Source organism: Halichoerus grypus, chromosome 8 (genome assembly GCF_964656455.1).
Source record: "Halichoerus grypus chromosome 8, mHalGry1.hap1.1, whole genome shotgun sequence".
Lineage (NCBI taxonomy): Eukaryota > Metazoa > Chordata > Mammalia > Carnivora > Phocidae > Halichoerus > Halichoerus grypus.
The window spans coordinates 146361202-146388660 of NC_135719.1; the positions used below are offsets into that span (position 1 = coordinate 146361202).

At 60.4% G+C, this 27459-nt stretch overlaps 1 protein-coding gene across 17 annotated transcripts in view; it reads right to left on the reverse strand.

Annotated features, from left to right (window-relative positions):
* CCDC85C (coiled-coil domain containing 85C) overlaps positions 1 to 27459 on the reverse strand; it is a 74942-nt gene that overhangs the window by 17684 nt on the left and 29799 nt on the right. For 11 of the 17 annotated variants that reach the window (XM_078054195.1, XM_078054192.1, XM_078054203.1 and 8 more), the window contains exon 2: positions 1361 to 1434. In XM_078054195.1, the coding sequence (XP_077910321.1) occupies positions 1361 to 1434 (74 nt within the window). The remainder of the gene's footprint in view (positions 1 to 1360; positions 1435 to 27459) is intronic. The other 6 variants (XM_078054206.1, XM_078054204.1, XM_078054202.1 and 3 more) reach the window with 1 other exon arrangement.

Here is a 27459-nt window from a genome sequence, read left to right on the forward strand (position 1 = left end):
CTGGCATCACTTCAGCCTCAGCTCCTGCAGCCCAGCCCACACCAGGCCCACATGGAATGTAAGGTGCCCCAGCCCCCAGCCAGATGAGACCCCAGCCCCTCCCTGCACCCCCCCCCCCAGCCCCGAGGAGCCAAAGGAGCCAGCCTTGTGGCCAATCCCTTCTGCCACACAGGACCTGAAACCATATAAAGTCACCGAACCAGCCTTGCAATTCGATACCTGGCTCCACACCTAAACATGGGTGCGGTGGCCTTGGGGGTGTGGAGGAGTCGGGGGTGAACCATGTACTCGGCCCAGTCCTGCTAGGCTGTGGGAACTGCCCACGCAGCCCACGTAGGGGTGAGGCGCAGGACGGCAGTGGTGGGGGCTGTACTCCGTGCCTGGGCCCTGAGCCTCCCAGCAGCCGCCCAGGGGCAGAGAGGGTGCCGCGGGCTTCCGAGCAGGACAGTGGCGCCAAGCCTGCTGGTCGCCTAGCAACGGGGCCAGGCAGCTGAGCCCTCCCTGGGGTTGGTTCCCAGAGAAACGCTCTGGGCATTCTGGCCGCCACTTGGCTGGGGGGGGGGCATGGCAGGGGAGGGGGAGGGGAGATCAAGCCCAGGATGGGTATGAGGGAGAGAGAGGCTGGAGGGGTTGGCCAAGCCGGCAGGCCCCCAGGACCCCGTGCAGGGCTGACCACAGCCTCCCATCCCCACCCCACCCGCAGCAGAGAAGGCCCTCGTCCTGACAGTCATGACCCCACGCCGTGCTCCAGCCACACTCAGCAGGAACAGAGCCGCCTGTCCCCCCTGCTCTGGCTGTTACCCTGCCCGGCCTCCCCCCTGCACTGCCCTCATCCTCCAGCCTCTAACCCGCCATCCCTGTGCTGGGGACGTGCTGGGGATGAGACAGAGCCTCATCTGTCTGTGGGCACCAGCCAGGCCCAGGAGGGCGGAGAGTGCGCCCCAGACGGGAGAGGATCAGCATAGCAGGAGGGGGGAGGTCTCCGTGTGGGTGGGGGCATGCCAGCCCCCTCCCCGGCCTCGATCTGTCTGCCTGAGGGCCAAAGCAGCCCCTTCTTCAGCAACTGTGCATTCCACACCATCTCTGGGACAGGCCCAGGACTGGCCCGAGGAGCTCACAGACCACTGGGGGACACCCCAAAGGCCATGGAGTGAGGATAAGGTCCATGACCCCAAAGTTCCAGGGGCTGCCTCGGATGGCAGTGGGGCAGGTGGGCAGCTATGGGTGTGAGGGGGGAAGGGAGCCCCAGGCAAGCTGGGACACAGGGGGGCGGGGGCTCGGGGGGTCAGGGGCAGGGCTCACGCTGGCCCCCAGAATGCAGTAGGCACTGCCCCCCGCGGTCCCCCCCCAGCCAGCCTACCTGCGCGAGGGCCTTGTCCCCCTCCAGCAGCCTCACCTTGGTCTCCAGCTGCCTGATGTAGGTGGACGAGGGATCTGTAACGACACAAGTGGGGAGCACGTTAATCGCGGCAGACTCGGTTTCCGGTGAGAGACCCACACCCTGACTGAAGCCTCTGGGCCGGGGTTTCCAGAACCTGCAGAAAGGAGAGGGGTTCCCTTACCACCTGTCCTGTGCCTATTCCCTCAGCCTCTGTCATACTTCGCGTCCAAAAAGTGCTCCCAAACATCCCCGACAGGACCCTCACAGCCAGGGGGCAGCGCACAGCAGGGAATGGGGTCCAGGGAGCCCCCTCCCCAACACTACGGGGAAACTGAGTCTCCTGAGCATACCGAGTCAGCATCCAGGGTTCCTCTGCTCCCCCCTGCCTAACACACAGGAACTTCTAAACAATTCACAGCTGGGGCGGGAGGAGGGGGTACATAATGCAAGTGAGACACCATCATTCTGGAAGGACTCTACTGACGAGAGCAGCCGGGAGCCGGGTACTGGGCCAAGCCAGTGACAAACTCCCCAACCATGCACCCCCAGTTTCGGAATGCAGCAGGGTTTCTGAAATCCACCCTCCCTCACCACACTGACCTGTTTTACAATCACATCAGAAAGGCAGGCAAAATTCCACCACCCGGACTCCCAGAGCCCTGGTCCTGCCTCCCCAGCAGGCTAGAGATCGGCTGGGCCGGCAGAGGAGAAAAGCAAGGACTAAGTCCCTGCAGGCCAGGCTGGGATGAGGGAGACTACCGAGGTGGGAGCCCAGGGCAACAGAGCAGAGGGCCCAGGAGACGGATGTGGACCACAGGGCAGGGAAGGCAAGGGGACCAAACCATCTTGGCAGGTGCGGTCGTGCAGGTGGGCAGTCAGGTCCCCACCTGGATGCACGGGGCACCTCCCTGCCTGGTCTGCAGCCATCCGGTAAGGGACAGGCTAGCGCCTCTCATCCACATGAGCACCTCGCCGGCGTTCACGTGGCCCAGACACCGGCCTACACGCCATCCACTGGGCCAGCCACCGCTCCCCTACTGCACCCACCTGCCCCCGACAGGACAGAGTCTCCACGGTTCCACCACCAGCCCTTTGGCTCAGAAATCACCACACCTTCAACCAAAGCCACCTCTCTACACTGCAGCCTTGGGAGACGGACCCCACGGGACTTTTAACACACTGGGGTGGGCTAAAAGGGATTGGGTGTTGTCAGAGAACAAGCTGGACGATCATGCATTGGTGGGAAAATGAAGATCTGCCCACCCCAGCACACAGTTGGCATGGCCCATGAGCCCGGCCCCCTGGGGACACGGATGTGGTGCCCCTCCCCCACTGGTGCTCAGCGGGCGGCCCCCTCCCCAGAATGGCCTGCCCTCCCTCCCCTGGGGCTCGGCCTGGGCCTGCCCATCGGCAAGGCCGTTCTCTGAGGCTACCCCAGCTTTCACACACAGGTGCCCCTCTGCCCACTGAGCTGCTCTCCAAGCACAGGGGAAGGACCCTCAGGAGCTCCGCCCACCCAGCCCTGGACCAGGCCCAGGAGCATCAGCCCAGCCCGGGCCGGGAATGGGGGGGCAGCCGGGCCCACCCACTAGCTGCTGGGGAATTACACAACCAGCTCCTCCGGCCCGAGTCAGCACCAGTCAGCTCTCAGGAATGCCGGCCTTCTAGAGAGGAAGAAGGGCCACTCCCCGCCAGGCCTGCCGCCCTCAGCCTCGGGGATGGCACTGGGGACTACCAGGCAGCTGGGGGGGCCTGCTGCTCCCCACGCCACCTCACCGAGCCCCCAGCTCTGCAGAGCTCCCTTTGACAGCCAGGAAATCAAGGTTCTGAGACGTGAAGGGCCTTGTTTGCGGCACAACTCAGGGCAGCAGCGAGGGGGGGCTGGACCCCAGGAGGGTGACCCCAAGGGCCTCCCCACTTGGACCCCGCGTGCGTGCCCGGCGCTGGGCAGATCCCACCTGCCCGGGCGGGGGACCCTGGCCAGCCCGGTGGCCGCAGCTGTACAAAGGCCTTCCTCGCACCCTTCTTCAGCCGGTGGTCACTAGAGTCCATGCCCTGTGCCTGCCCCCTGCCCTCCTGCCTCAGTTCATTCTCAACCAGCCGGGACTGACGGACACTCCCTACATCCCTTCCCACATCACTCCCACGCCAACAGGCCTGATGGCTCAGGGTGTGCCAGGCCCCTCTGGGCATTGGGACGGAGTTGGGGTGCAACCGGGGTTCCCCACCTCTCTGGGTCCTCATGCTGTCAGCAGGAAGGGTTCCCCGGAACACTGACTGGGAAACAGTGGGCAAAAACTACAAAGATCCTCCCAGCTCTCTCATCGTCACACGTTAAGACAAGGAGACCCAAATAACTAGCGGACCCCTGCGTGGTCTGCCCCTGGGTGGGGTCGGTGGGGGAGGGAAGACCCACCACCCACCTGGTGAGGGTCCAGCAGACATCCTCCCCACTTTCCAGATGAGGAGGCCAAGAGGACCAGGGTCCCCCACCTGCAGGCGGGTGAGCTGGGGAGCCCCGGGCCCAGCCTGCCAGACCCTCTCCCCACCATCCCGCTCCCCCTGCGGGTCGGTGCTCTGGACCCCAAGTGCCTGGTTGCTCTGAGCAGAGCTGACAGCACCATGCGGTTGAAAGAAGTTGGCACGGGTCCCAGAAAGAAGACATGGTTCCTGTGCAAGCCTCTCTCTCCGGGACGCTCCGCGACTGCCCAGTCCTCGGGCGCCACGACAAGCCGCCCCCCCCACCGCTCACCGCAGCCCCCACCGTGGGCCCGCGCTGCCAGGCACAGCCCCGAACTCAGGAGAGGACCTGTCACCCGTGCACAGCCAGGCCGTCAGCTCACTCACTGTCATAGGAAGGGGGGCCCCTGCCCCCACCCCCAGTTTCCCGGCATGGGGACAGTTCTAGCTCCCTCTGCCAATTTCTCTGGGGTCAACCGGGAGCTCCCGGCATTTCCTTTCTTGGTCAGACTGCAGTCAGAGTCGTGGAGCGGGATGGAGTCAGCAGATGTGCCCACCACCCTCAGCACCCTTGGCCCCAGCAGGGTCCGCCACACTCCCCAGGATGGCAGAGAGGACAGCAGAGTGGGTCCAGGGCCAGTGCCAGGAGAAGGGGCAGAGGCAATGCTACGCGGAACAAATGACCCAGCAACAGCCCACCTGCCCACCCACTGCCGTCAGGACCAGACCTCAGGACCCCCGGGCCGGCTGTCCTCCCTCAGAGGCCACACGTGGACACCGGCCAAGGTGCTGTCCTTGCTCAACCCGCCGGTGTCCGTTTGCCCCAAACTCCAAGCAGCTATAGAGAACAAAGTCCACTTCACACCACCAGGCTTCGGTGGACTTTTCTTTCTAATTTCCAAACAAGAGAGGAGGCCTTGAAATATTTTAAACCACCCGGTACTTCCAATGGAATCTACCCTAAAGAATGAATTCTAATTATAAAGATGGTGTAGCAGCGGCAGCCAGAAATGGAAATAACTATTTGTCCAAGAGAAGCAGAGGAGTATACCCTGTCATTCAAAGGATATTTAGGAAGGGTTTCTCTTCTCGACAATAAGGAAAAACCTTCACACGCCGGTGGAAAGCACTGGACACAAAACGAGAAGTAGAACTGCTCTCAACGTTTAAAAATATCTGTGTGTTGAAGTGAATTCCAGAAGGAGGCACGTGGAAATGTTGATGGTGGCGCTGCTCACATGAGGGAACAAGGGAGTTTTTAATTCATTCACACCCCTTCTTGCTAATTTTCAAATAATCTACTTCCAAAATAGGGAAAAAAAATCTTTCGTTTATTTAAAAAAAAAAAAAAAAGGAGAAAGGATTAAATTATTGCACTGGCACGGCGCCGAGCCACCCACTGACACAACGGAAGCAGAAGGGTGCCCATCAGAGTTCTCCCAGCTCCGGTGCGGGGGCCTTTCCCGAGGCCCGGGGCCAGCCTGAGTCTGCCCACTCCAGTGGATCTGAAGAGGATTTGAGGCTGCCCCCCAGTGTCCTAGAGAAGCCTCCTCTTCTTCTGCCACGTTCAACTCCCCAGACCAGGCTCTGCGCGCCTGCCAGGAGCCCAGGAGCCAGACATCATGTCGCCCGTGGGTCAGAGCAGGTGTCCTGCGGCAGGGCAAGGTGGCTGCAAGATGGGCCTTCTCGGGCAGGGGTGGGAGGCCCCGGAGGACTTGGCTCCCTGGGAGGATGATCCTTCCCAGCAGCCTTGGGCAACTCGTGATCCCGCTGGGCGCCTCTGAGCCCCAGCCTCTCAGAGATGAGCGTGTAATTAAATTAATCCCAGGGTTTGCAGTGGTGAGGAACGGGGCCCCAAGGGAGGTATGCGTCATTTCCCGGCTTGGCTGCTTGCGGGGAAAATGAAGGAGGTAGAGGGACCCCAGGATGGGCCAGCCAGTGTGTCCCCTCAGAGCTTCCCCAGGCCCCCCCCGGACTAATTCTGGAGGATTCACAATCTAGTTTCCATCTGGGGGGGGTGGAGGGGGTGGCGGCAAGGGGTCGGGGCCTGCAATATTCTTGCTTTCAAGAGCCAGAATGTCAGCCCTAGCTTCGGCCTCCTTGAGGATCCTGTGTTCCCCGGGGAGGGTGGAGGGCTCTGCAGCCCGAGGATGGGAGGGACTCACGGAGCCCGCGGGTCTGCAAGCTCCCCTCACAGGTGCAGACCACCAGTCTACCCTCCCTTCTCAGAGGCTGAGTCTGGGGCCGGGTCACATCTCCCCCAGCCTGACAGCCTCCCCAGGTAGGCAGTGTGGCCTCAGCCTCACTGTTCGTCCAAACGGTAAGAATGTGGGAGCCAGAGGAGGTCACATCCAATCAGCCCTAGAAACCCTCCTCACCAACTCTGCACTAGGCAAAAGGAAAAGCCTTTTCGCTCAGGAAAAGCCTGAAGACCTAACAGGAACGCATCCTGCCGGCGGGTCAGTTCCCTATCCTACAAGCTCCCACCAGCAGCAGGTACTCAGCCTGAAACACAGCACCCACACCCCACACAGAACACCCTGACGAGGGACTGCCAAAGACACAGAAGGCAGAGCATCCCGGGTGCAAAGAGCAAGTGCTGCTCAGAATGTCCCTCAGCAGCAATGGCCGGCCACACCAGGAGCTCACATGTTAGCCGGGGTGAGGCAGGGGATTCAAGGACACGCGGAGTGTGGGGGTGACCCTGGGAAGCCCAGGTAGGGGAGTGGGAGGCGAGGCGGGGAAGAGAAGGAGCGGATGAAAGCAATTTCAGTCTGCTGGGGGGCTCCGGGGGGCTCGGAGTTAGCCCACCTGCCCCAGGGCTCACTAGGGGGGCTGCTCGTGGGGGACAGAGGTGAAGCCCCAGCACGGCCCCGCTGGGGAGTGCACAGGAAGGGCTCCCAGGCAGAGGCGGGTACCGGCAAGGTGGCGCGGGCAGTGGACACAGAAGCAGGAAGTGCCACGGGGATCTGCACAGAGCGCCAATCGTGCTGTCACCGCTTAGGAGAAAATACGAGCCCCTCCCCCCAGAGGAAGCAGTGGGGGCTGGAAGCGGGGGTTGCACGATGACGCACAGTGACACACAGGGCCTGACCCACCAGCTGCGTCCCCTTCCAAGCCTCCGGCCTCCTCCCGCTGAGCGGGGCTGCCCACAAGGTCTTGGGGACAGGAGCTTTGTGGCAGGTCATTAGCAGGAGACCCAGGCGCACCCCGCCCCAGGCCTCCTCCGTGGGGGTGGCTGACGTTTCCACACTACCACTCGGGGGATTCAATTCTCTCCTCCTTCCACTTCGTTAAGAGGGGTCGGCGCCAGGGCCGGCGGCTCCATCCATCGGGGCAGAAGGGCCTCATCAAACAGAAGCTCCCTCATCATTCCAGGCTTCCATCTCTGCCCCCAGCGGATGGACGCGGCTCCTGAGGGCATGTGCTTCCCCGTAAGCTGGTTTCGCCGCTTCTCTCTCCAGAGGCCTTGCCTTCCCTCTGGCTCAGTGGCTCAGTGCAGCCCTGGGCTCTAGAGAAGCAGCAAAGACCACACTTCCTGCGGGACCCGGTCCTGCTGGCCCATGCTCAGTCCCCAAGTGGCTTCTGTCCCCCCACCCTGCCCACAGGCCAGGCTCAGCAGGTCTTCGAGCCGCCCGCTCAGCTGCCCTCACCCTTGACACAGGGCACTTTTAGGTGTCCCTCGACAAGGCCCCAGACACTGATCCAGCAGAAGCTGGAAATGGTCCATCTCCTTAAAGGACTTGGAGCATGTTCTAACCCCAAGCCCACCTACTCCCTGGACCCTGGGCCTCTGCTGGGCATCCTGTGCTGGACAGAAGCCCCTGGAATGCTGAAGGCTCCTGACGCAGGTGAGGAGGCACGAGAAGCTGCTTCTGACCCCAGTGCAGTGCACTCACTCTGCCCCTCCCAGGGACTCTGCCAGGAGGGTGGCAGAAAGCCTGGCCTATAGAGGAGAAGGATGCTCGCAGAGTGAATGGGTCTGCCCAAGCTCACAGAGCCAGGCACCAGCAGGGCCAGCAGCCATACCTGCTTGTCCAAGGGCATGGCCTCCCTCTGTGAGGGTCCCTCCGCCTAACGAAGGAGCTGCGGGAATAACCGCATTTGCTGAAGGGCAAAGAGTGAAGAAGTACAGCCTGGGGGAGGGGGCAGAGGGCAAGGATGTGCTGACGGGGAAATCAGGGGCTCCTTCCTGCAGGAGGCAGCATCTGAGCTGAGCCTTGAGGAGCAAGCAGGACTCTGACAGGCAGATCAGCGCAGTGGGGATGGAAGGCAAGTCTGAGCAGGGCACAGCGTGAGCAAAGCCACGGAGGTGGGACAGTGGCAGGCAGGCTCAGGAGCATCTGAGCCGATGCCCATCAGCATCTGCTTCCTGGCACACACTGCGGCTCCGGGAGGTGCGGGCTAAATGTGAGACACGTATTATTTATGGATGAGGACGAGAGGGCTGAGGGAGGCATATCAGGGGAACATCAGGTTCCCGTGAGGACACCTCCCAGGGGCGGCCACACTGAGCCAGGGAGGCTGGGAGGGCTGGGCACCTTGGCCCCTGCTGCCCCCTCCTCTGCTCGGCCGCCCACCTGAGCGTGTAGAGGGGCCCGGGCCAAGGCAGCCGGCCACAAGCTCAGCAACGACTTCCAGAGCCCTGGATGTAGGACAGAGTTCTCACGCCCACGCAGGGCACTGAGAAGGGAGGTAACCTGTTCTCCCACTGGCCACACAAATTTTACTGACCATCTACTAGGTGCCAGTAGGCATCTAGCAAAAACCCCAACCGTCACCCCATGTAATCCTCACACCAAGCTGATGAGAGAGGCCCTGTTATTACTATCCCTGTTGAGTGAAGAGGAGCCTGAGCCTCAGAGAGCGTAAGTATCAAGCCCCAAGTCACACAGTGAAAACAATCGCCCAGCAGCCTCTGGGTCAAGAGGCTGGCACCCAGCCCCTCCCCTGATTCCACCTCCCAACCAAGACAGGCGGGATCACGGAAATCTTAAATCCCGCCCCACCAACTCAAGAGATGAAATGGAATGGCCAAACAGAAGCCCCACCCTCTCCATCCACAGAAGAAAGAAAATTAACTGGCACTGAGAAAACCAAAGTTGTATTAATGAAAACTGGAATCTCTCCATGCTTGCCACTCAGCCTCTCCTGAGACCCATGGCCATCCCCTGGCTACCTATCTGCCCCTTTGTGTGCTTCATGCAAAGCTCCGGAGGCCCCGGTGGATCAGCACCCTGCTTAGGGGTGCCTGGCATTTAATTCCAGGGAAAACCACAAGGCCCCCCCTATACTGCAATCTCAAGGTGGCTGTGTGCCACTTAGCTGACTGAGAACAGGCCCAGTTTGGATCTGCCTGGTAGCCTCTGGTGTTCTCAGCCCAAACACTCAACCTCATTTCTCCGTCTGGTGCTTGAGAAACCTGGCAATTCCAACTGAAACTGTGCCATTGTTTCCAGCCAGAGGAGAAAAGGGGAAAAAGAATCCCCTTCCTGTTAATTTCATGCCCAGAAACTAACAGGGCACTTTCACAGTCTCCTCCCCCAGCAACCCGGATTTCACTCTGAATGATTGGAAATTACTGATAGAGGCAAAGAACGGAAGTCTACCAGCCTGCCTGGCAGACCTAGCCACACCGAGGTCAAGTCACACCTGGCCCAGTGGCTCTCAGCATGGCTCCGTCTACACTCCCTGGGGACTTCTTAACATCTGATCTCCTCCCCCATGAGACCAACGATATTAGACTCCAGGGGAGGCGCCTGGATGTCCATATGCATTTTAGATGCCCTCCGGGTGATTCTAACACACATGCAAGGCTGGGAACCCCATATTTACTGAGCCCCAAAATCTATGCACCAAGCCCCTCAGTAGCAAGAAAGGGAGACATAAACTAGTTTCAGGAAGGAAGGCTTTTGTTTTTATCATTCGATGTCAAGCAGATGTCTACTGAGTGCCAGGCCCTGTGTGATGGGGCCAACTGTCCTTCAGAGGAGGCAGGAACAGTGGGGAGGCATTGGTGGGGGAAGGACACCAGGGGACTCCAGCCACGTGCAGACGTGACAATGTGTGGCCAATGGGGCCAGCTTAGGAAACTGGGAAAATCTAGGTGTGGCGGGGTCATCAGACCCAGGGGATCCCTGTTCCCAGACACAGGGGGTCCCTGTTCCCAGACACAGGGGGGCCGGAGGTGAGGCGGGAGGTCTGGTCTCGGCAAGCACTTCACCCTATGCGTGACAAGCAACGGCGGGGCTCCAAGGGTCCGGAGCAAGAGAAGGTGCAGGGCTCCAGGCGGTTACCGAGGGCAGCAGCGTCACGTCTGGTCAGTGCTTCACTGGTTCAGTGAAAACAAGAATTATCACGAGCCACGTGGTGGGATTGCAGGATGGTGGGAGTCCAGAGAGCTCCGTGTGGAATAGACTCCATGGAAAGACGCCAAAGCCAAGTGGTGGGGGAGGGGGGCGGGGGGGAGAAGGGGACAGACGGGAACCAGAGAAGCTCGCACGCCTGCCATGTGGCCCACGTCAGGGAGAGACGGAGTGTTTCATGAGCAGATCTGCAGCAACTGCCTGGCCGCTCTCTAGAACAAAATTTGATCCCAACCTCACACCACACACGGAAAGCAGTTCCAACAGGGTCAGAAGAGTTCTACATGAAAGAACAAATTTAAAATTGGGGCCTTTCTGACACATGCTACAACATGTGGAATGACGCTACAGGGAAGAAGCCGATCGTAAAAGACCACATACTGTAGGACTCCACATATATGAAATGTCCAGAACAGGCAAAGGCAGAGACAGAGGGTCGATTGGTGGTGCCAGGGGCCATGCGGAAAGAGGACTGGGGAATGACGACGAGCGAGTACAGCCTCTTCCTGGGGTGATGATACTGCTCTGGAATCAGTTTTGATGGCTGTGCAACTCTGTGAAATACCCAACAACGCTGAGTTGTACACTGTCCTATACACACATATAAACCATGTGAACCTGGTCTCAGTGCAGCAGTTACTAAAAAGAACAACTTCCGCTTCCAGGTAAAAAGGCTTTCTCAATCAAGACACAAAAAGAACAAACCATCAAGGGAAAGGTTGTCAAGGCTGTGTGAGGATTACAGCCCCGCCCGACAGCGGACGGCGGATCCGTGGGCACCGTTAGGAGAACGGCTGCCGTCCGGGAAGGGCTGTGCGCAAGTCCGGCCCAGAGCGGACAGAGGGTCGCACGGAATACACACTGAACTGCTACAAATCAGTAAGGAAATACGTGAGGACTCCACGGAAGGTGAGTCACAGGCGGAAATGTGCCAGAGGATGCCTGACTGCGGGCGTCACCAGGGAAATGCAAATGAAGACAAGAAGACAGCAGAGCGTCACATGGGAACTTGGCGATGGCGAGCGCTGAAGAACCCGGGGACGCGGGGTGCCCACCGGCGCAGCAGATCGGAGCGCAGCCTGGCGTGGCTCCCTGCTCTAGAAGACGCACGCGCCCCCGAGGAAGCCCAGCACAGGTGCGGGAGGAGACGGACCGAGAGCGCATCCCCAGCACCTGCTGGGGCAGCGGAAAAACTGGAAACCCCCTAAATGTCTTCCTGGAAAACAGGATAAACTGGTTTCAACCAACAACAAAACAGCAGAGGCAGAAACAAAAGAGCTAGAGGTATGAACGAGGACAGGTCTCAAAAAAACAGGGGGCAAGTAGCTGAGGGACACGTGTAGAGAGGACATCGTTCCTGCAAAGTCTCATCATCACACATCCTTCATGGATCTGTGACCGACAAGAGAAGTAAAAAGCTCTGCAGGAGAATGATGGGCCCTGAATTCCAGGCTGAGGGTCTCTCGGGGTGCGGGGGGAGGGGGGACACACACGCGCACCTCGTCTCCACCTGTTAACACTTTATTTCTTGAAAGAAAAGGCTCTGGAGCTAACATGCATTCTTGCTGACAATCTGACAAAGGCAGGCAGTGGAATAAACAGCTGTCTCATTATTGTCCAAGCTTGTTGTTTTTTATAGAATTCCTAACAAAAAAAAATAATGCTTTTTAAGTAAAAGGAAAAAAGTCAGGGCAGCACAACAGACCCTCCAGGAGAGACACTGCAAACCCCTGATGTCAGCACACCCCCTCCCTGGCTCCCGGTGACCAGGCTGCTTCCGGAAGACCCCCAAACACCCCTGGCCACGGGCTCCTTGAGGGCCACTCCCACCCCATGGGAGCAGTCCAACCTCGGCAGGTCAGGAGCCCACGGGGAGGGGAGGGGTCCACAGGATGGAGAGGCTGACGGGCGGAAGTCACCCTCCTGCACATAGTTAGGGGACAAGAGCAGACCCCTTTGCCCCACCTGCTCTGTGGCCTTGGACAAGCCCCTTCCTATTAGGCCCCTGAGAAATGGGGGCGAGAGTCCCAAATGACCCAGGGGGCAGCTCTCAGGGCAGGACGGGGGCGAAGCGACTCAGAACCCCTGCAAGACAGCGTCCCTGCAATTAGGTGGGGCGGTGAGGACCCGCCCAGTCAAGAATGACGCACACTTGGCATGGGGACAGCAAACCGCATTTCCCAGCTCACATAAAACCCCCAGCAGGATGAAGACTGACCGAAGGATCACCGGCTTGAAGGCGCCACCACTCCCCCCACCAAGTCCTGGGGAGGTGGTGCTCCTCCAGCGGCCGGAGGGCCCTACCCCTTCCGAGCCCAGGGCGTGTCGCAAAGGGAAAGAACTAGGCCAGCCGTGTGCACGTGGCCGCCGCCGCCGCCGAGGGTCCTGCAGGGAGAGGCAGAGTGGTGTGCGGGAGGACCCGGGTCAAGGGTCCCGGCCCCGGCAGCACCGTCCACGTGGCCTCGACTTCCCCATGTGAAGTCACAGGGGACTCGCTGGGGATGAAGATCGAAGCCTGGGCTAGTGACATGTACTCAGCAGACGACCGTCCCCCTCAAAGGTGCCCACACCTGAACCCCGGTCCCGGAGCCTGGGAGGGCGTTCCCCGCTGCGGTCACAGGGCGGTGTGACCACGCAGGGAGGGAAAGCTGGCTGCTGGCTCGGAAGATGGGGAAGGGGCCGCTAGCGAGCAGTGCCTCCTGGAGAAGGCAGGAGAGCAGAGCGTCCCCTCAGGGCCCCGGGGAAGAGCGGAGCCCACTGACGCCCAGACTTCAGCACTGCTGACCTCAGGAACCGAAGACAAGATGCCAACGTGCGGCAGCCACAGGAACCAAGAGGCGGGCCGTGACCTTAGCTGACTCACCTAGGCTCGCAGAGCCTGTGTGTCACTTAAAAATGGGATAAAAACCGAGCTTGGGAGGCTGCTGTGAGGTCTGACCGAGGCAGCAGGTCCGAAAGCTCCTGGCACGGGGCCGGGCACTCAGTGGGCGCTCAGTAAAACCAGCCCGTCCGCCCCACTGCCCACACGAGGACGGCACGACCTTGATGGGAAGGAGTGGCGAGCCGGGGCTTCCAGGCCGCCAGGATGACCCGCGGGGACAGTGGCGCCACCCGGGCCTGCCACCTCCACGGGCTCACCCAGGCCCGCAGCACCTGCCTCGTTGTCAGATCCAGCGAAGGCTGGCTATCACCACAGACCTTAGGAAGTGGAGTGTGAATCCGACTGAGTCATGGCACACTGGTAGGGTATTTGAAGCAAACACGGGAGTCCCCTTTGGTTGTAAAGCCAACTGTCCTGCTGGCCGGGCACTTGGTTACCCCTGGCCGCTGAGGACGGGCCGGGCCGGGGACCCTCAGTGGAAGAGTGACCTCCCCTGGCAGAGCCGGAGTCAAAGGTCAGGAGAGGAGGGGGTCAGCTGGGCCTCTGCGTATTCACAGCTGTGTGACCTCGCACTAGGGAATCAACGTCTCTGAGCCTCTGCATCGCCATCTGTAAAGGAAGGAGTGATGTCCCCTCACGGGCTGCCAGGAGGATTCTGGAATACCCAGGCCATGCCACGGCAGCTCAGGAATTTGGAGGGCAGTTGACAATTCTCACTAGTCCCTCCACAGCCTTTCCAATCACAAGCTTGGAGTTCGAATCCCCTCCTGACACTTGAGCAAGGGACTTACCCTGGGGTCTGGGTGTCACCATCTTAGACGGAGGCCTCGTTCTCAGAGCCATCCTTTGGAGGAAGCCCACACTGGGCGCCCCTCCAGGTGGCACCTGGCGACTCTGTGACTGTGTGCTGAGCACCTGTAGGCAGGCCCCACCTCCCCCGCAACCTGGGACCATGGAGCAGTCTTGTTCCCGTTGCTCCATGAAGCTGTCCCTACTGTCTTCCTGCCCGAACGCCCCAGCAGTGCCCTCCCCAGTGTCGCTCTTCCTGCACCTGCGGAAGGAGTGCTGGCTGGCCCCACGCAAAAGCTCTCCCATGGCGCCTCTGGCGGAGCCCGCACTGCTGGACAGACGCCTAGCCCCCGCCAGCCTCGGCAGCCCAGGACCCAGGCCCAGAGTCCATCTGTAGGGCACTGGGCACACCCCTTAGCCGTTGCTGCAGCCTCCTGATGCCTGGGGAAGGTTCGCAACCCTCACATCCTTGCACCTTGCTCTTCATCCTCGAAGCCCTGCCCTCAGACACAGCAGGAATCGTTAGTCCTTTCCACAGGGTCAAACACCCACCTGGGGCTGGGAGACGTGACCAGGGAAGCTGGGCACTGTAAGAAGGGCTCCCGGACACCCAGGCACCTGCCGTCAGGGACACACTCGGAGCACCGGGGGCCTGAGCTCCAGCTCTGGCTGTGTCACCACTTGCCCCTGCCTTCTCTGGGACCCAGAACACCCCTCTGTACAACGAGGAAGTTGAAAGCCTCCAAGGGTCCTTCCGGCACAGGTAGGCATGGGTGGGCGTGGTGGGTGTGGTGGGCATGGTGGGCGCGGGCCACTGCTGCATGCCACATGCCCACGCAGCTGTGTTTCCTGAAGGAAGATAGGAACGAGAACAGACCCGAAGGTCAGGAGCCTTGGTGCCAGGGTGAGGTCAATGTCTGGTTACTAACTAGAATAAACAAACAGGCCTCCGTCTTGCAGAGAAGGCCCCACCCCCCCAGCCTCCCTCCCGCCAGCAGGTGAAGAGCCAGGAGGAAGGGAGGGAGTGGCGTGGGGCGCTCAGGAGTGTGTCATCACTCCCACGGGTGACAGGTGACTGCTGGCCACCAGGAACTGCCCCACAGCCAACTCCAGGTCTCAGCAGAAGAGCAGCACAAGGCCTGGCTGGGGACCCCGAGGGGAGCTCGGAGGGGGGTCAGGACAAAGAGGCCTTCAAGCTCAGCCTGTCCAACCGCCCCTTCTGACATCAGGGCGAACCAGGGACCCCAGAGTATTCGCCCCACTTGTCTGAGGTCACAGGCCATCCCGTGGCACGGCCAGGACGAGAGCGGGCGCCCTGGGCCCCACACTGACCCTGTGAGGACACGTGAAATTCCAACACCCTCTCCTCTCTGGCCTGCAGCCAGCAGTCTGTCCCAGGCAAGGTGACCATGACGATCCTAATGAGAGCTGGGGACTACAACCACGTTGGATAAAATAAGGATCCCTGTGTCCACACTGATAAAAACGACATGCACACATGCCCGCCGTGGAGAGGGGGGAGGCCCTCCCGGCAGAACGCCAACTGCTAAGTGGAGAAGGGAAGAGGGAGCAAGAAGGCCCCACTCGCAGGCCAGAGTGACAACCAGCAGATGCCAGCCCGGCACACGAGGGTCCGGTGAGGACTGGGACACGGCCGTCTCAATGTGCCCCCACGGGTTATCTATTAGCCACAAAGATCTACTGCTCTCGCCTCACAGCGGGGGGGCCCTTCCGGAAACCTCCGAACCCAACAGATCCAAGTCTGCTGGGACCAGCCAGGTGCCTCCAGACCAGACGTGCGACCCCTCGGCGTCCTCATCCGTGGTCCCTGCCCCAAATGCACACACCGACTCCAATCCTGAGGCAACGTGAGACAAAGCCAAACACTTGGCAGGTCCCCACTCCTCAAAAACTCTGATGAAATGTCACAGGACAGCTCTGCAGGAAAGAGGCTGAAGAGAGCGAGCGGTGTGTGGCCGGGACTGGGGCCGGATCGGCAGAGCTCTGCATCCAGACAAGCAGGTCGGCGCTCCACCTGCTCGCGCTGACCCCCGGGGTGGTCCCCACGTGAGTGAGCCCAAGTGTTCAGTTCAGGAAAAACAGAGCAGACACGAAGAAGCGAACACACCGGCAAGAACGATCAAGGAATGAGGCGGCCCCGGGAAACCAATGCACCTTCTCTTGGAGATGTTCTCAAGACGGGAAAAGGCTGAGCAAAGGCCAGTCCCACTGTACCAGCACCGACACTGTCATCCCACGCACCACGCAGCCACATCCCCCAGAGTGACGTCCACGGAGGTAACTCGGAGCCCCGGCCACAGCCCCATACCAGCTGCACCTGCGCCCGCCGAAGCCAGCGCCGGGGATACGAGGGAGCTGCCCGTACCATCAGGAGACCGTCTGTGTTTGTCCCGCGACAGGCGAGGGGTACATAACATCTGGTTGGCCCCCCCGAAGGGATGTTTTGTCAACACTAACAAGGTTTGCGAAGACCAAGAGAGGAAAGCGTCTGATGCAGCGCTGAGCGACAAAAGCCAGATCCACATTAAACCCGTGGCGAGATCACCAGCAGCCCAAACACTCACGCAACGGCGGAGAAAACCAACAGCTCAACCAGAAAGGAAAAATCTTCAGAGCAGGATCTGGGGGACTGGGTTAGACATGTGTTTTGGTTTTCTTGCTCCTTTTCCAAATCCTCCTGTCTCTAACAAATGCGTGTCCCTCTCAGAAGTAAGTAAATGCCTCAGCCCTCCTGTGCACACAGCATGGAGCTTCTCCTCTCCCCTTGCAGGAGCCGCTCAAGCCAGCTGCCTCCTCCATACCAGGGATGGGGCCCCAGGAGCTCTGGGTGAAGAGCTGCCTCTCTGTGGATGTGGCTGAAGGCTGCCCTCCTGTCCCGGTGAGCAGACCGGTGCACGTGGGTGGCCGGCACACGCGGTCCTCACACCTGCCCACGCGTGCAGTGTGGGAGGGATCTTAGTTCAAACACTTAGCAGCCGGGGTCAGGCCTGGGGCTGGGCTGGGAGATCCTAGGACGGCCCATGAACCCACTGAGTCTCAGCTTTCCCATCTGTGAAACAGTGATGATCACAAACACACACACACACACACACACACACACACACACACGGCAGGATCGCTGTAAGGAACTACGGCCTCATGTAGCAATTCCAGGGTCTTCCATCACACCAGCTGCCAGACAGGCCCTCAGCACTCCTAATTCTGACCCCCAGGGACATCCAGGGGTCCTGCCCAAGCCCCTTCCACATGGACATTTAAACCCATCAGAAGAGGGCACAAGGGAAAAGCGTTCTCAGGAGGGCCCTGGAGGAAGCTCAGTCATTCAAAGCATGTCCTGCCCCACCACCCGGCCCCATGGCCCGGAGAAAGAAAGGGCCATGCTGGTCACACACCCCACAAGGGCACAGTTTGGTTAATCAATAGCCACGGCCTGGCTCTGTCACAATGCTGGAGCCCATGGGAACCTGAGAAATCCCTTCTACAGAAAGAAACCAAGGTCCAGAGAGGAGCTGAGCCTCCCTGGGAGTCACAGAGCCAGGATGAGAAATCAAGCCCTGACCCAGGGGGATTCTAGCTGCACGGAGCAGGCCAAACAGCTATCCCCAGCCCCAGGGCCAAAGAGCTTAGGAGGGAGACAGCCACGCTCTGGCAGAGATACCCCCCCGCTTAGCCAGGACCACATCCTACTGCAGCCACGGCCAGAGCCCTCCGTCCAGCTAGGACAACACACAAGCATGCAGCATCAGCTGACACGCCCCGGGACAGCACCATGTAGGAGCATCAGCAACCTCTCGGAGCTAGGCCAGCTGAGTGCTGGCCTGCCGCCCCTCGCCACGTGGCCCCAGCCTGGACAGTGGGCTGGGCCGAGTGGCCTCTGGTACAGTTCTCCACTACTGGCGAGGTCCTCCTACTACAAGGCCCAAACAGCCTGGCCAAGGTAGGGCTGCCTACACCTGGGCTGGGCACCAGGACACAGCACGGAGCTTTCCCCAAGAGCAGGATGCCTTCGAGAGGGGGCTCTGCTGCTCTTTTCAACGGAGCCTATGAGCCACTGCCCACCAAGTCCCCCTCTTGGTGCTGAGGTTCTGCTCCATCCATGCAACAAATGATGAGGATGACCTCCGCCAGGACGCCAAGGTGGAGGCCAGAAATGGGCAGTTACCTCCCGACCAGAAGAGCCTCTACAAGGGCAGATGAGAAAGGACCCACCCCAGACTCAAAGTTGAGGCGGGGAGACCCATGTTCCCTGACCCACAGAGGCCTTAGGGAGACTAACAGGCACCTCATCCCTCCCTGGGACAAGCCAGTGGCCTCGGTGTGGCTCGGCACGTGGCCAGTGGCTCAGGGAGTGGCTGGGGCCCTCCCACTGGAAAAATCAGGGCAGGACTAAGCTTCGCTATCTACCCTGGACGCGGGGGCTGGGGCACCCAGCTGCTACCCGATGAGCCTTCACTACAAGCAGGCAGATCCCAAACTCCTCAGTTGGTAGACAAGGAAATAGTCCCCATGAGCGTGGGGCCCCGTCTGCCTGCCCAGCCACCCCAGTCCAGAGGCCATGGGGGGATCCCGACCCTCAGGCCTCCCCACCTCAGCTTCAGGGGCTCCAGAGGCAGCCCCACTATGGTGTCCTCAGTCGGTCACTTGGAGATGTGGCCCATATTCACTGTGTAGAAGCTAGCGGTGACATGTTTGACAGGTGTGGCTCCCGGGGTCCCCTCTCTGGTGACCAAAAGCACAAGGCCTGCACTCTGGAGCTGAGGGAGCTCCCAGAGGGGGAGCCAGGGAGAGGCTTGCGCGAGGCGGGGTCCTCCGTGGTCACAGACCCATAGCCCTGAGAGTGTCCCAACCTCTGCCCTGCCCCCTCTCACCACACTAAGACCACCCAGGGGCTTCTGGGGGCCCACCCCCAGCCAACTGCTCACCCCCAAACCCTGCCTGGGCCCAAGCCCACCCAACCATGGGAGAGAAGCCTCAGACAGCACAGGTGCTTCTGCTGGGCTCAGAGGGGAGAGAAGAGAAAGGCTTGGTACACACTTCCTGGCACTGGACATTCTCCTAGATCCCCAGGACAATCCATGGGGGCCCAGCCCCACCGCCCACCTCTACCTTCAGCCTCTCAAATTCAGAGATCACACAGATGGGGCAGAGGGGAACAGGCGGCAAGCAGCAAGTCCACAGGGAGCCACAGTGGCCGAGTCAGCCCTACACCCCAACCTCCCGCCCGGGCCTGCAGATGCCTCCCTTCCTCCCACGGGAAGCAGGACCCAAGCCTGCAACTCTGTGGGGAGGGGCGCTCACCAGGCAGCATCAGGAGGCTGTGCCTGCCCGGAGTTCGTCCCCGGGAGCCCCAGGGGCCCTCAGTAAACAGGAGCGCCCGAGGGTAACTATCTCTCGGCTGCCGCTAATGTGATAGGCAAAATGAGGCCTCTGCGTGTCTGGATCTGAGCACTGGGACAGCATGAGCTTGGGCAAGTTACTCTGGCAACCAATCCACACTGGCATGACTCCATTTACCCAGCCTGGAAAGACACTCGCTCGGGAAAAATGCGCTGGGGGCCAGCCAGGGCCCCCTAGAAAGGCAGGGTCAGAGGGAGGAGCCCGGGGACCCACAGCTACCTTACAGGTGGGCAGACCCAGGCATTGATGCTCATGGCTGCCTCCTCCCTGTGGGCCCTGGCGTCACAGACTCCCAAGACAAGGGCCTGTCCCAGGGGCTCACAGCAGCAAGGCCGGGGTGGGGGGGGACAAGGCTGAGGCACCCACAGGCAGGGGTGGCCCCCAGAGAGAAGCAGCATACAGCCTCCAAAGCCGGGGAGGGGGGGCCGTCACGTGCCACGTCCCTCCACACGGCACAGCATGGCCATGGCTGGGCACGACAAAGGCGAGAAGCTGCCTCAGACACTCCCGGTGAGGGGGTTCAGAAGCCGAGGCCTGGGAGGTGGGAGGTGCGTGTCCGGTCACGCAGGCACAGCTCGGGGAACGGCAGCCCAGGGCTGCAAGCTCACCGTTGGGGCTCTCGGCTGGGCGGGGGGCGTGAGGGGATGACACAGAGTCGGCCCAGCCTGGAGAACCCACAAGCTCCCGGCCCCGGGTCCAGCCCAGGCTGGGGCCTAGGAAACATCAGCAGGAAGGAGGATGGGGGAGGCACGGGTGGGGGGTCCCGGCCTCGCCTCGTGACTTTGGCACCTGAAGGTCCCTGAGTTACCACCTTCTCGGCTATGAAAGAAATACCTCTCTGCTGCAGGGCTGGTGAGATTCCATGAAATGTGAAGAGCCTAGTACCGGGCCTGAGCCCCAGCAATCTGTGCGTCCCCCTCCTTCCTCCCTCCCCTTCCCGGGGCCACCCGCGTGCTCACCTCAGTGCAGAGCCACCAACTGGGTCTCCAGCATTCTTCAACTGCATCCTTCCCCAGAAATGCCCAACCAGCCCAGGGTCAGCCCCACAGGGTGACGACACGCTATGCCACAGTCCACATCGTCTGAGGAAGGCCACCCTTCCTCCAAACAAAAGGATAGTCTGGACCAGAAGATAATGACATTTTCCCGCAGGCTGGTCCACACAGCCCTGAGGTGGCAGCAGATGTCCAGAGGCACAGACGCGCTGGCTGGCTGGGGGCAACATCGCCCCCACCCCCAGGCCTCAGGTCCTGCTCCCCATTTTATCTCTGCTGCCTGTGACCCCCATGACCTTGTCCCCCCATGGCACCCCTCCTGGTCACCTGGGCCTCAAGGGCAGTGGGGGACCGGGGTCATCACTCTGCCCCCACAGACTTGGAGTCCCCATGCCTCTCAATCAGCAAAGGAGAGCTGACGTGCCCCGGGTGCCTAGCACCCAGTGGGACAGGCGCGGTTACCTCTTCATGCAGGTGCTGAGACTGAGCCCGGCCACAGCCACACGGCACCAGGGCTGAGGTTTGCATCAGGGCTGCCCCCCACACAGGAGACCACGTCCAGAGCCCAACCAGCGTCCGCCTGCCTTGCAGGAGGAATGAAGGTTTCTTCAGGATGGGGCACGGCCTGCCCTGGGTTATGTGTGTGTCACAAGAGCTGTCCTGGAAAGCAGCAACCCCCTCCACACCTCACACTCACGTAGGCACACATACACACACCTCTCACACATTCATTCACACCCACGTGCACACACGTATGTGGACATGCCTACATTCATACATACATACACACGCTCACACCCGTGCATGTACACACACTCGGGGATGCACACACACACACGAGCACATACATATGAGCAACTCACACCCACGTGTGCATGCGCACGGCTACGCACAATCACACTCCTGCACACCATGTATGCACATCGCAGTTATGCACGCACACAGGTATGCACAACCATACTCCTACACACCCACATGTGCACGCACACACAGGTGTGCAAACCATCTCACACACACCCACATGTGCACGCACACACAGGTGTGCAAACCATCTCACACACCCATATGTGCACGCACACACAGGTGTGCACAACCATACTCACACACACCCACATGTGCACACACGCAGGTGTGAACCATACTCACACACACCCACATGTGCACACACACAGGTGTGCACAACCATACACACCCCCACATGTGCACGTACACACAGGTGTGCACAACCATACTCACACACACCCACATGTGCACGCACACACAGGGGTGCACAATACTCACACACATCCACATGTGCACGCACACACAGGTGTGCACAACCATACACACACCCACATATGCACATACACACAGGTGTGCACACACTCACACAGTCACGCCCTGTCTCTCTCTGGGGTCTCGACACAAGGGAAAACTATCGAGCTGGGAGCAGTCAAGGGGTCATTTATTTTAATTATTAAAACAGCAGCTACTATAATGCCACTTAATTACCTAGTACATAAAACTGCCTCCGCATCTTAGCAGAGCAGTAAATCAGCTCAGAAGCAGAGCTGTTTTAAGCATTCTCGCTGAAGATTCAGGGGGGCGCGGAGTCATCCGTCACCCCCCCCCCCAGGAAGCGATAACCCAGATCTCTGCTCCGCAGCGGTGGCCTCGGCTGGCTGCCTCAGCTGGCTCCCGCGGCCGGTGTGTGCTGGGAGGCTGGCGTCCTCCCCCCCCCCCCCCCCCCCCCCCCCCCCCGCGGCTCGTCCGCTCCGGCCCCTGCCCCACCGCGCTCCCTCCTTTGTGCGGTCCACAATAGCCCCGCCAGATGGCGCGGCGTGGCGAGCGGCCTCTTCAAGCCAATCGCTCATCCTGTCGGGACCCAGCAGGGCTGTGGGCAGGACACCCGGGCACGGGCCCAAGCCGAAGCCCACACCACACTCGCCCTGCCCTGCCCTGCCTGCCTCCCAGGCCCCCGCCCAGAGGCACTGGTGGCTTAGGGCACAGCTGGGCCATCGACGTCCCGCAGGTAGGTGCACCCCCACCAGGGGAGCAGGCAGGAGCACCAGGTGATTCGGTGGTCCCTCTGGCCCTGTGCGACACCGGGATGAAGTGGGAGGGCAAGAGAGCAGGCAGGGACGTGCCAGGCACCGTTCTCCCCCAGCGCTGGCAGAAGGCACGGTGCCAAGCTTGCCAACAGGCAGACATAAATCACTCCCTCCCGTGGGCTGCCCAGCCTCCAGGGGCCAGCATCCCCCTCGCACGTCTCCGCGGGTAAGGGGTCCTGTGAAGGGCACACGAGAGAGCAGGTGGGCTGCGCAGCTCCTGGGCATGAGCCAGACCAGGCTGGGAGAGCCCCCTGCTCCCCCTGACGATGTCCCCCAGAGACCTGGCGGGTGGCAGGCCCCGGCTCTCGCCAGAGACCCCGGGGCTGTCTCTAGACTTGTTGCAGTGCGTGGCCGGTGCACGTGCCATTTGCACACGTACCAGTTCACCTGTAGGATAAATTCCCAGCAGCGGGAGTGCTGGGCCAAAGGGGACATGCCTTTGCAATTTTCTAAAAATTACCGAATTCACACTCCCATTAGCGTGAATGAGAGCATCCGTCTCCCATTAGCATGTAATGAGAAAAGTTTTCTGTGTTGTTCTTTGTTCTTTGTAGAGAAGGCCCTAGCCAGTTGGAGGTCTTTGAGCTCTGCATGCTGCCTCTCAATGCTTTCTGGTCCTTTAACCCAGGAAGTGCCTCCTATCTGTCCCTTGTTCTCCCACCACTCACAGTGTGGCTGGAGTGGCTGGACAGGGGGAGTGGGACCGGCTGACCCCCGAACATACCCACCTCCCTGGGCCCGCCCTGCGGCTGGGCAGGTGCATCCCAGGGTCAGGCTCAGCAGGAAAGAATCAGTGCTCCTCTGAGGCCCCTCCTCCACGGAGCCTTCCAGGATTGCCTCGAGAGGCTTGTGCTCTCCTACCTGCCCTCTGCAATGCCCTAAGCTTTTTTTGATTCTTACCTCCTCCCGTAATGTTTTCCCACCCCAAATCAGCCTCCTCCCCAACTTGAGTTCCCTGAGGGCAGGGACTCTTCTGAGGCATGTTGCATTCCCCAGGTCTGGCGTGGTGCCTGGCATGGGTCCCGAGGATGGGAAGTGCCTGGTTAAGACCGTTAGGAAGCTAAAGCGGGGGCTGGTTGCTGGTTCACCCAGGCCCATCTCACAACACCAGGAACAATGTCCAGCCTGTTAAGTCCCCTCAGTGACTGTCCAAATTAAATCATCCTTACAGAAAGATGGGCATTCAGCCAATCTGAGACCTTCTGGACAGATCGGGCTGGCTTAGGGGAAGCCAGCGGGGAGTGGGGGAGGGGGGCACACGCAGGAGAAAACAGTCAGTGAGGAACGTGCACTCGTCCACGGAATGCTCTGGAACTGCCAGGAATCTGGGCAGCAGCGGCAGCCACCGGGGACAACCAGTCCCTTTAAAAAAGGGGAACCAGACCCTCCCCAGGCGGCCTCCGGCCTCTGAGCACGCAGTCAAGCGGCTGTACTTGGGCTTAGTCACAGGCCACTGATCACACTGTCCCCCAGCTGGCTTTACCAATGAGAGCCAGCTCAAACTAAAGTGCAGCCACTTGGGGACCCTATTCCCGGGTCGCTGGTCCCCTCGCGCTCCATGAACCACTGCCACCCGGCCCTCCTCCTACAGCCCAGCCACTCAGGCTAAGATGCTGCGCGCTGTCTGGTGGGAAGGAACTAGCTCCCCAGGGTCACCATGCAGGAAGGTGGCAGTTGCAGGACCAGACCAGATCCCCAAGACGCAGAGCATGTGGGTGCATCACCGAGCTGACTCGTGACTCAGCTCACAAGGGGCCTCCCTGCGCTGCACAGCCCCCACAGCACAGGGAAGCCGAGGTGCAGGGCAGGTCTGGGCCGGCAGTGAGAAGGGGTGTCATGGAGGGGATCGGGGGTCCTGAGACGAACATGCACCCCCCCCACCTTCCCTGCGCCTCACTTGGGGATGAAATGCCATGGCTCCGCCCTTGGCAGCTCACCGTCACAGGGGCCAGGACTATGTGCCCGCTGACAAAATGAAAGCCCAGCTGGAATGTTCTATGGCTCTTTAGAGTGTGAAGATTTACAGACAGAAGGCTCATTTACCCCCATCACGAAGCTTGAGCCTCACAACAACCCCACTGACGGGCTTCTATTACCTTCTCCCATCTTCCAGATGAAGAAACTGATGTTCAGGGAGAGTCCATGACTCACCAAGTTTACTCCACAAATGAGCACGAGCGTATGTGCCCAGACTGTCTGCCGAGAGGCCCAGAGCAGCAACATGACCCATCGAGAGTACCACCTGGCCTGGTACAGACACCTGCCTGCCAGCTGGGGTGAACACCACCATAAGACGGGGGACAGGGCCACCTGAGCACCACCGGCCCACAAGCACAACAGAGCACGGCTTCAGCACACCCCTCTGTCCTCACTGAACACCCAGGAGTTAAAAACAGGGGTGGTCACAAGCAAACTCCAGACACCGGCTACCGGGCCAGGGTCCCTGCCACTTGGGGACAGAGCAGCCCAGCAGGTTATAGGACTATGGGCAGCCCAGGGTTTCCTCCTGGAAATTGAGGGCGAAAGGCAGCTGAGTCCTGCTATCGGGCTGAGCAGGGCCTCCCTCTGTATTCCCCAGACCTTCTGGTGAGTGGGCAGCGACTGCTTTGAAATATCAACTGAGAAGGGCCGCGCCAGGCACCAAGGGCCTCCAGGAGCCTCGGGAAGAAACGTAAGCAACCATCACTCCCCCACACCAGCCACCCAGCGAGATGGCCTCCATGCTCATTCGTGTGCCTTGACACGCTGGCCCCTTCCTCGTGGTGGGCCTCTCCTTCACTGCCACCGTAGCCCAGGACGCAGGCTCTAAGATGACCTCCCAGGTCCAGGAGCACTCGTGCGCCGGGAAGCTCTGACCCCGGGTGGCGCAGGGGGTGAGTACTGGGGGCACCCTCCCTGGCACACAATGCCCCGCACTGGGCTGAGAGCGGAAACATGCAGAAGGGACTTCAATCCCTCCATAAAAGTCAGACAACCCAGGACCCCTACGAGGGATGATCCAAAACCCGAGTAATACTAACCTGGGACAAATGCAAGTTCTAGCGTAACTGAAGGCCTCAAATTCAGACTGGTAGCACACTCCACGCTCACAGACCCAAGGGCACCGTGTGGCCCAGGACTCAGGGGGCCACGGGAGAGGGTCGTGCGCGCGCAGGCCCAGGCTAGAGCAGGCACTGGGCACGTGGGAGCCCACCCACCCGCCCGCCCGCCCCTGATGATTAATAACCCATTGTCTGGCTCTTCCATTAACAGAGGACTCTACTCCGGGCATTCCAACTCAAGTAGAAAAAACACGAGGACAGCCACAAACATAAATAGGCATCCGACAGGCCAGGGCGGGGCAGGGCAGGGCGAACCCCAAAGTAAAGGCAGAAGGATGCGCGAGGGGCACGCTTGGCAGTCCCACCCCAGGGCAAGGGAAGGCAGCTAGACTCGGCCGAGGAAGACTGGTGGAGACAGCTCCAACAGCAGACAGGCAGCTCTGTCCAGGGACACAGAAGAGCAAGACAGGAGGCTGCAAGGGAGTCCACACTCTCCCAGCTGGGCATCTGTGTGGCATGCTGCTTTAAAAGGAAACTGGTCTTTCCTGAGCACCAAGCTTGCCCACACCCATCACCACTACCGAGGTCCACACAACACTACTAGGTGCCAAGCACTCTGCCAACCAACTACCTCAGACCTCCGAGGTATGCACTCTTGGTGCCCCATTTCACAGATGTGGAAACTGAGGCTCTGGACAGTGGTGTAACCTGCTCACATCACCCAGAATGGTAGCTGGTAGATCTAAGATATTGAATCCAGGACTGACCCACCAGGCTCTTCTTCAGCACAAACCCACAGCCTCCTGCCTCACCTCTCTCCCCCAGTCCAGGGAGGTGGGGCATCCTGTTTATACTCTCCTGAAGAATGAGCAAGGTGTCAAGGCCCCTCAGCTCCCCAAGACACAAACGCCCTTTCCCCTGCCTGGCCCGACGAACTCTGTACCCATTTATAGCAGGCAAGCCTCATGGTACCTGAGGCAGGTACCTGCCTCCTGCTGAGCATCTACCGCCCGGAAAGGCCTACGAGCAAACCTTGCCCCATGCCCAGGGGCTGCCTTGGCACCTGGACACGAGTCCCTTCCAGGCAGGGTGCTTGCCTCCTGCAGGTGGCGGGGGGCTCTTGGGGGCCAAGTCCTTAGTCACTCCCTCACTGAAGGGAAGGGCCCGGATGGCAGCAGAGGCAGAAGACATCTACCACGCCCTGGGCCTCCCAAGGTCAGGGCGCTGCTGGACCGTCCAACACAGCCAGAATACCACGAGGTAGGCCAAGGCCACGTGTACAGCTGCCCCAAGAACCCAAGCTGCCCGAGCCTGGCTACCTGGCTAGCTCAGCCTATCTCCGCGCCTCTACGTGGCTCCCTTATCTGAGAAATGGGAATGGTAGCCGTGCCCCAAATCCTGGTCCAGGCTGACATACGGAGGAGATGACAGGAGCCGGCATGGGGCTATCTGGAAGACTGCATCTGTCCCCCACACATTCACAGTCCCGTTGCGGGCTGCCTCTGCTCTGGGTGCACTGGAGCATGGCATGGTGACAGCTAAGGGAGAGCTGCACACAGGACCCACGGGAGCGCGGCAGAGGGGACCCCGGTTCATCCCGGGGAGTCCCAGCAACGACAGTTCTCCAGGTAAAGGAGGAGGGGGCGGTGGCCAGGGGAGAAACCACCCGTGCTAAGGCCCCGTTAAGGCACATGGACTTTCCAGGAGAGCTTCGGAAGAGCCCCCCTTCTTACAGCAGAAGGGACCCCTGGCCCAGGACACGAAGACGCAAGCTCATTTAGGATGGGGGCGGGTAGCCTCAAGGGCTTGAGTCTGTGACCCCTCTGCTGCCCATGAGCCTGGGACTAAGTCTGTGCAGAACCACTGGACCACATCAGGGTGGTGGTGACCACACCCCGTTGTGGTGAGCTGCCTCCGGAGGAGGGCCGGCCCGGGCCCAGGGAGCCGAAGTCCTAGCACCTAGTCCTGCTTCTGCCACTTGGGTGCCTTTAGCCATTTTCTGCTGGAAATGAAGGGCCGGTCTTATGTACCTGGGAATG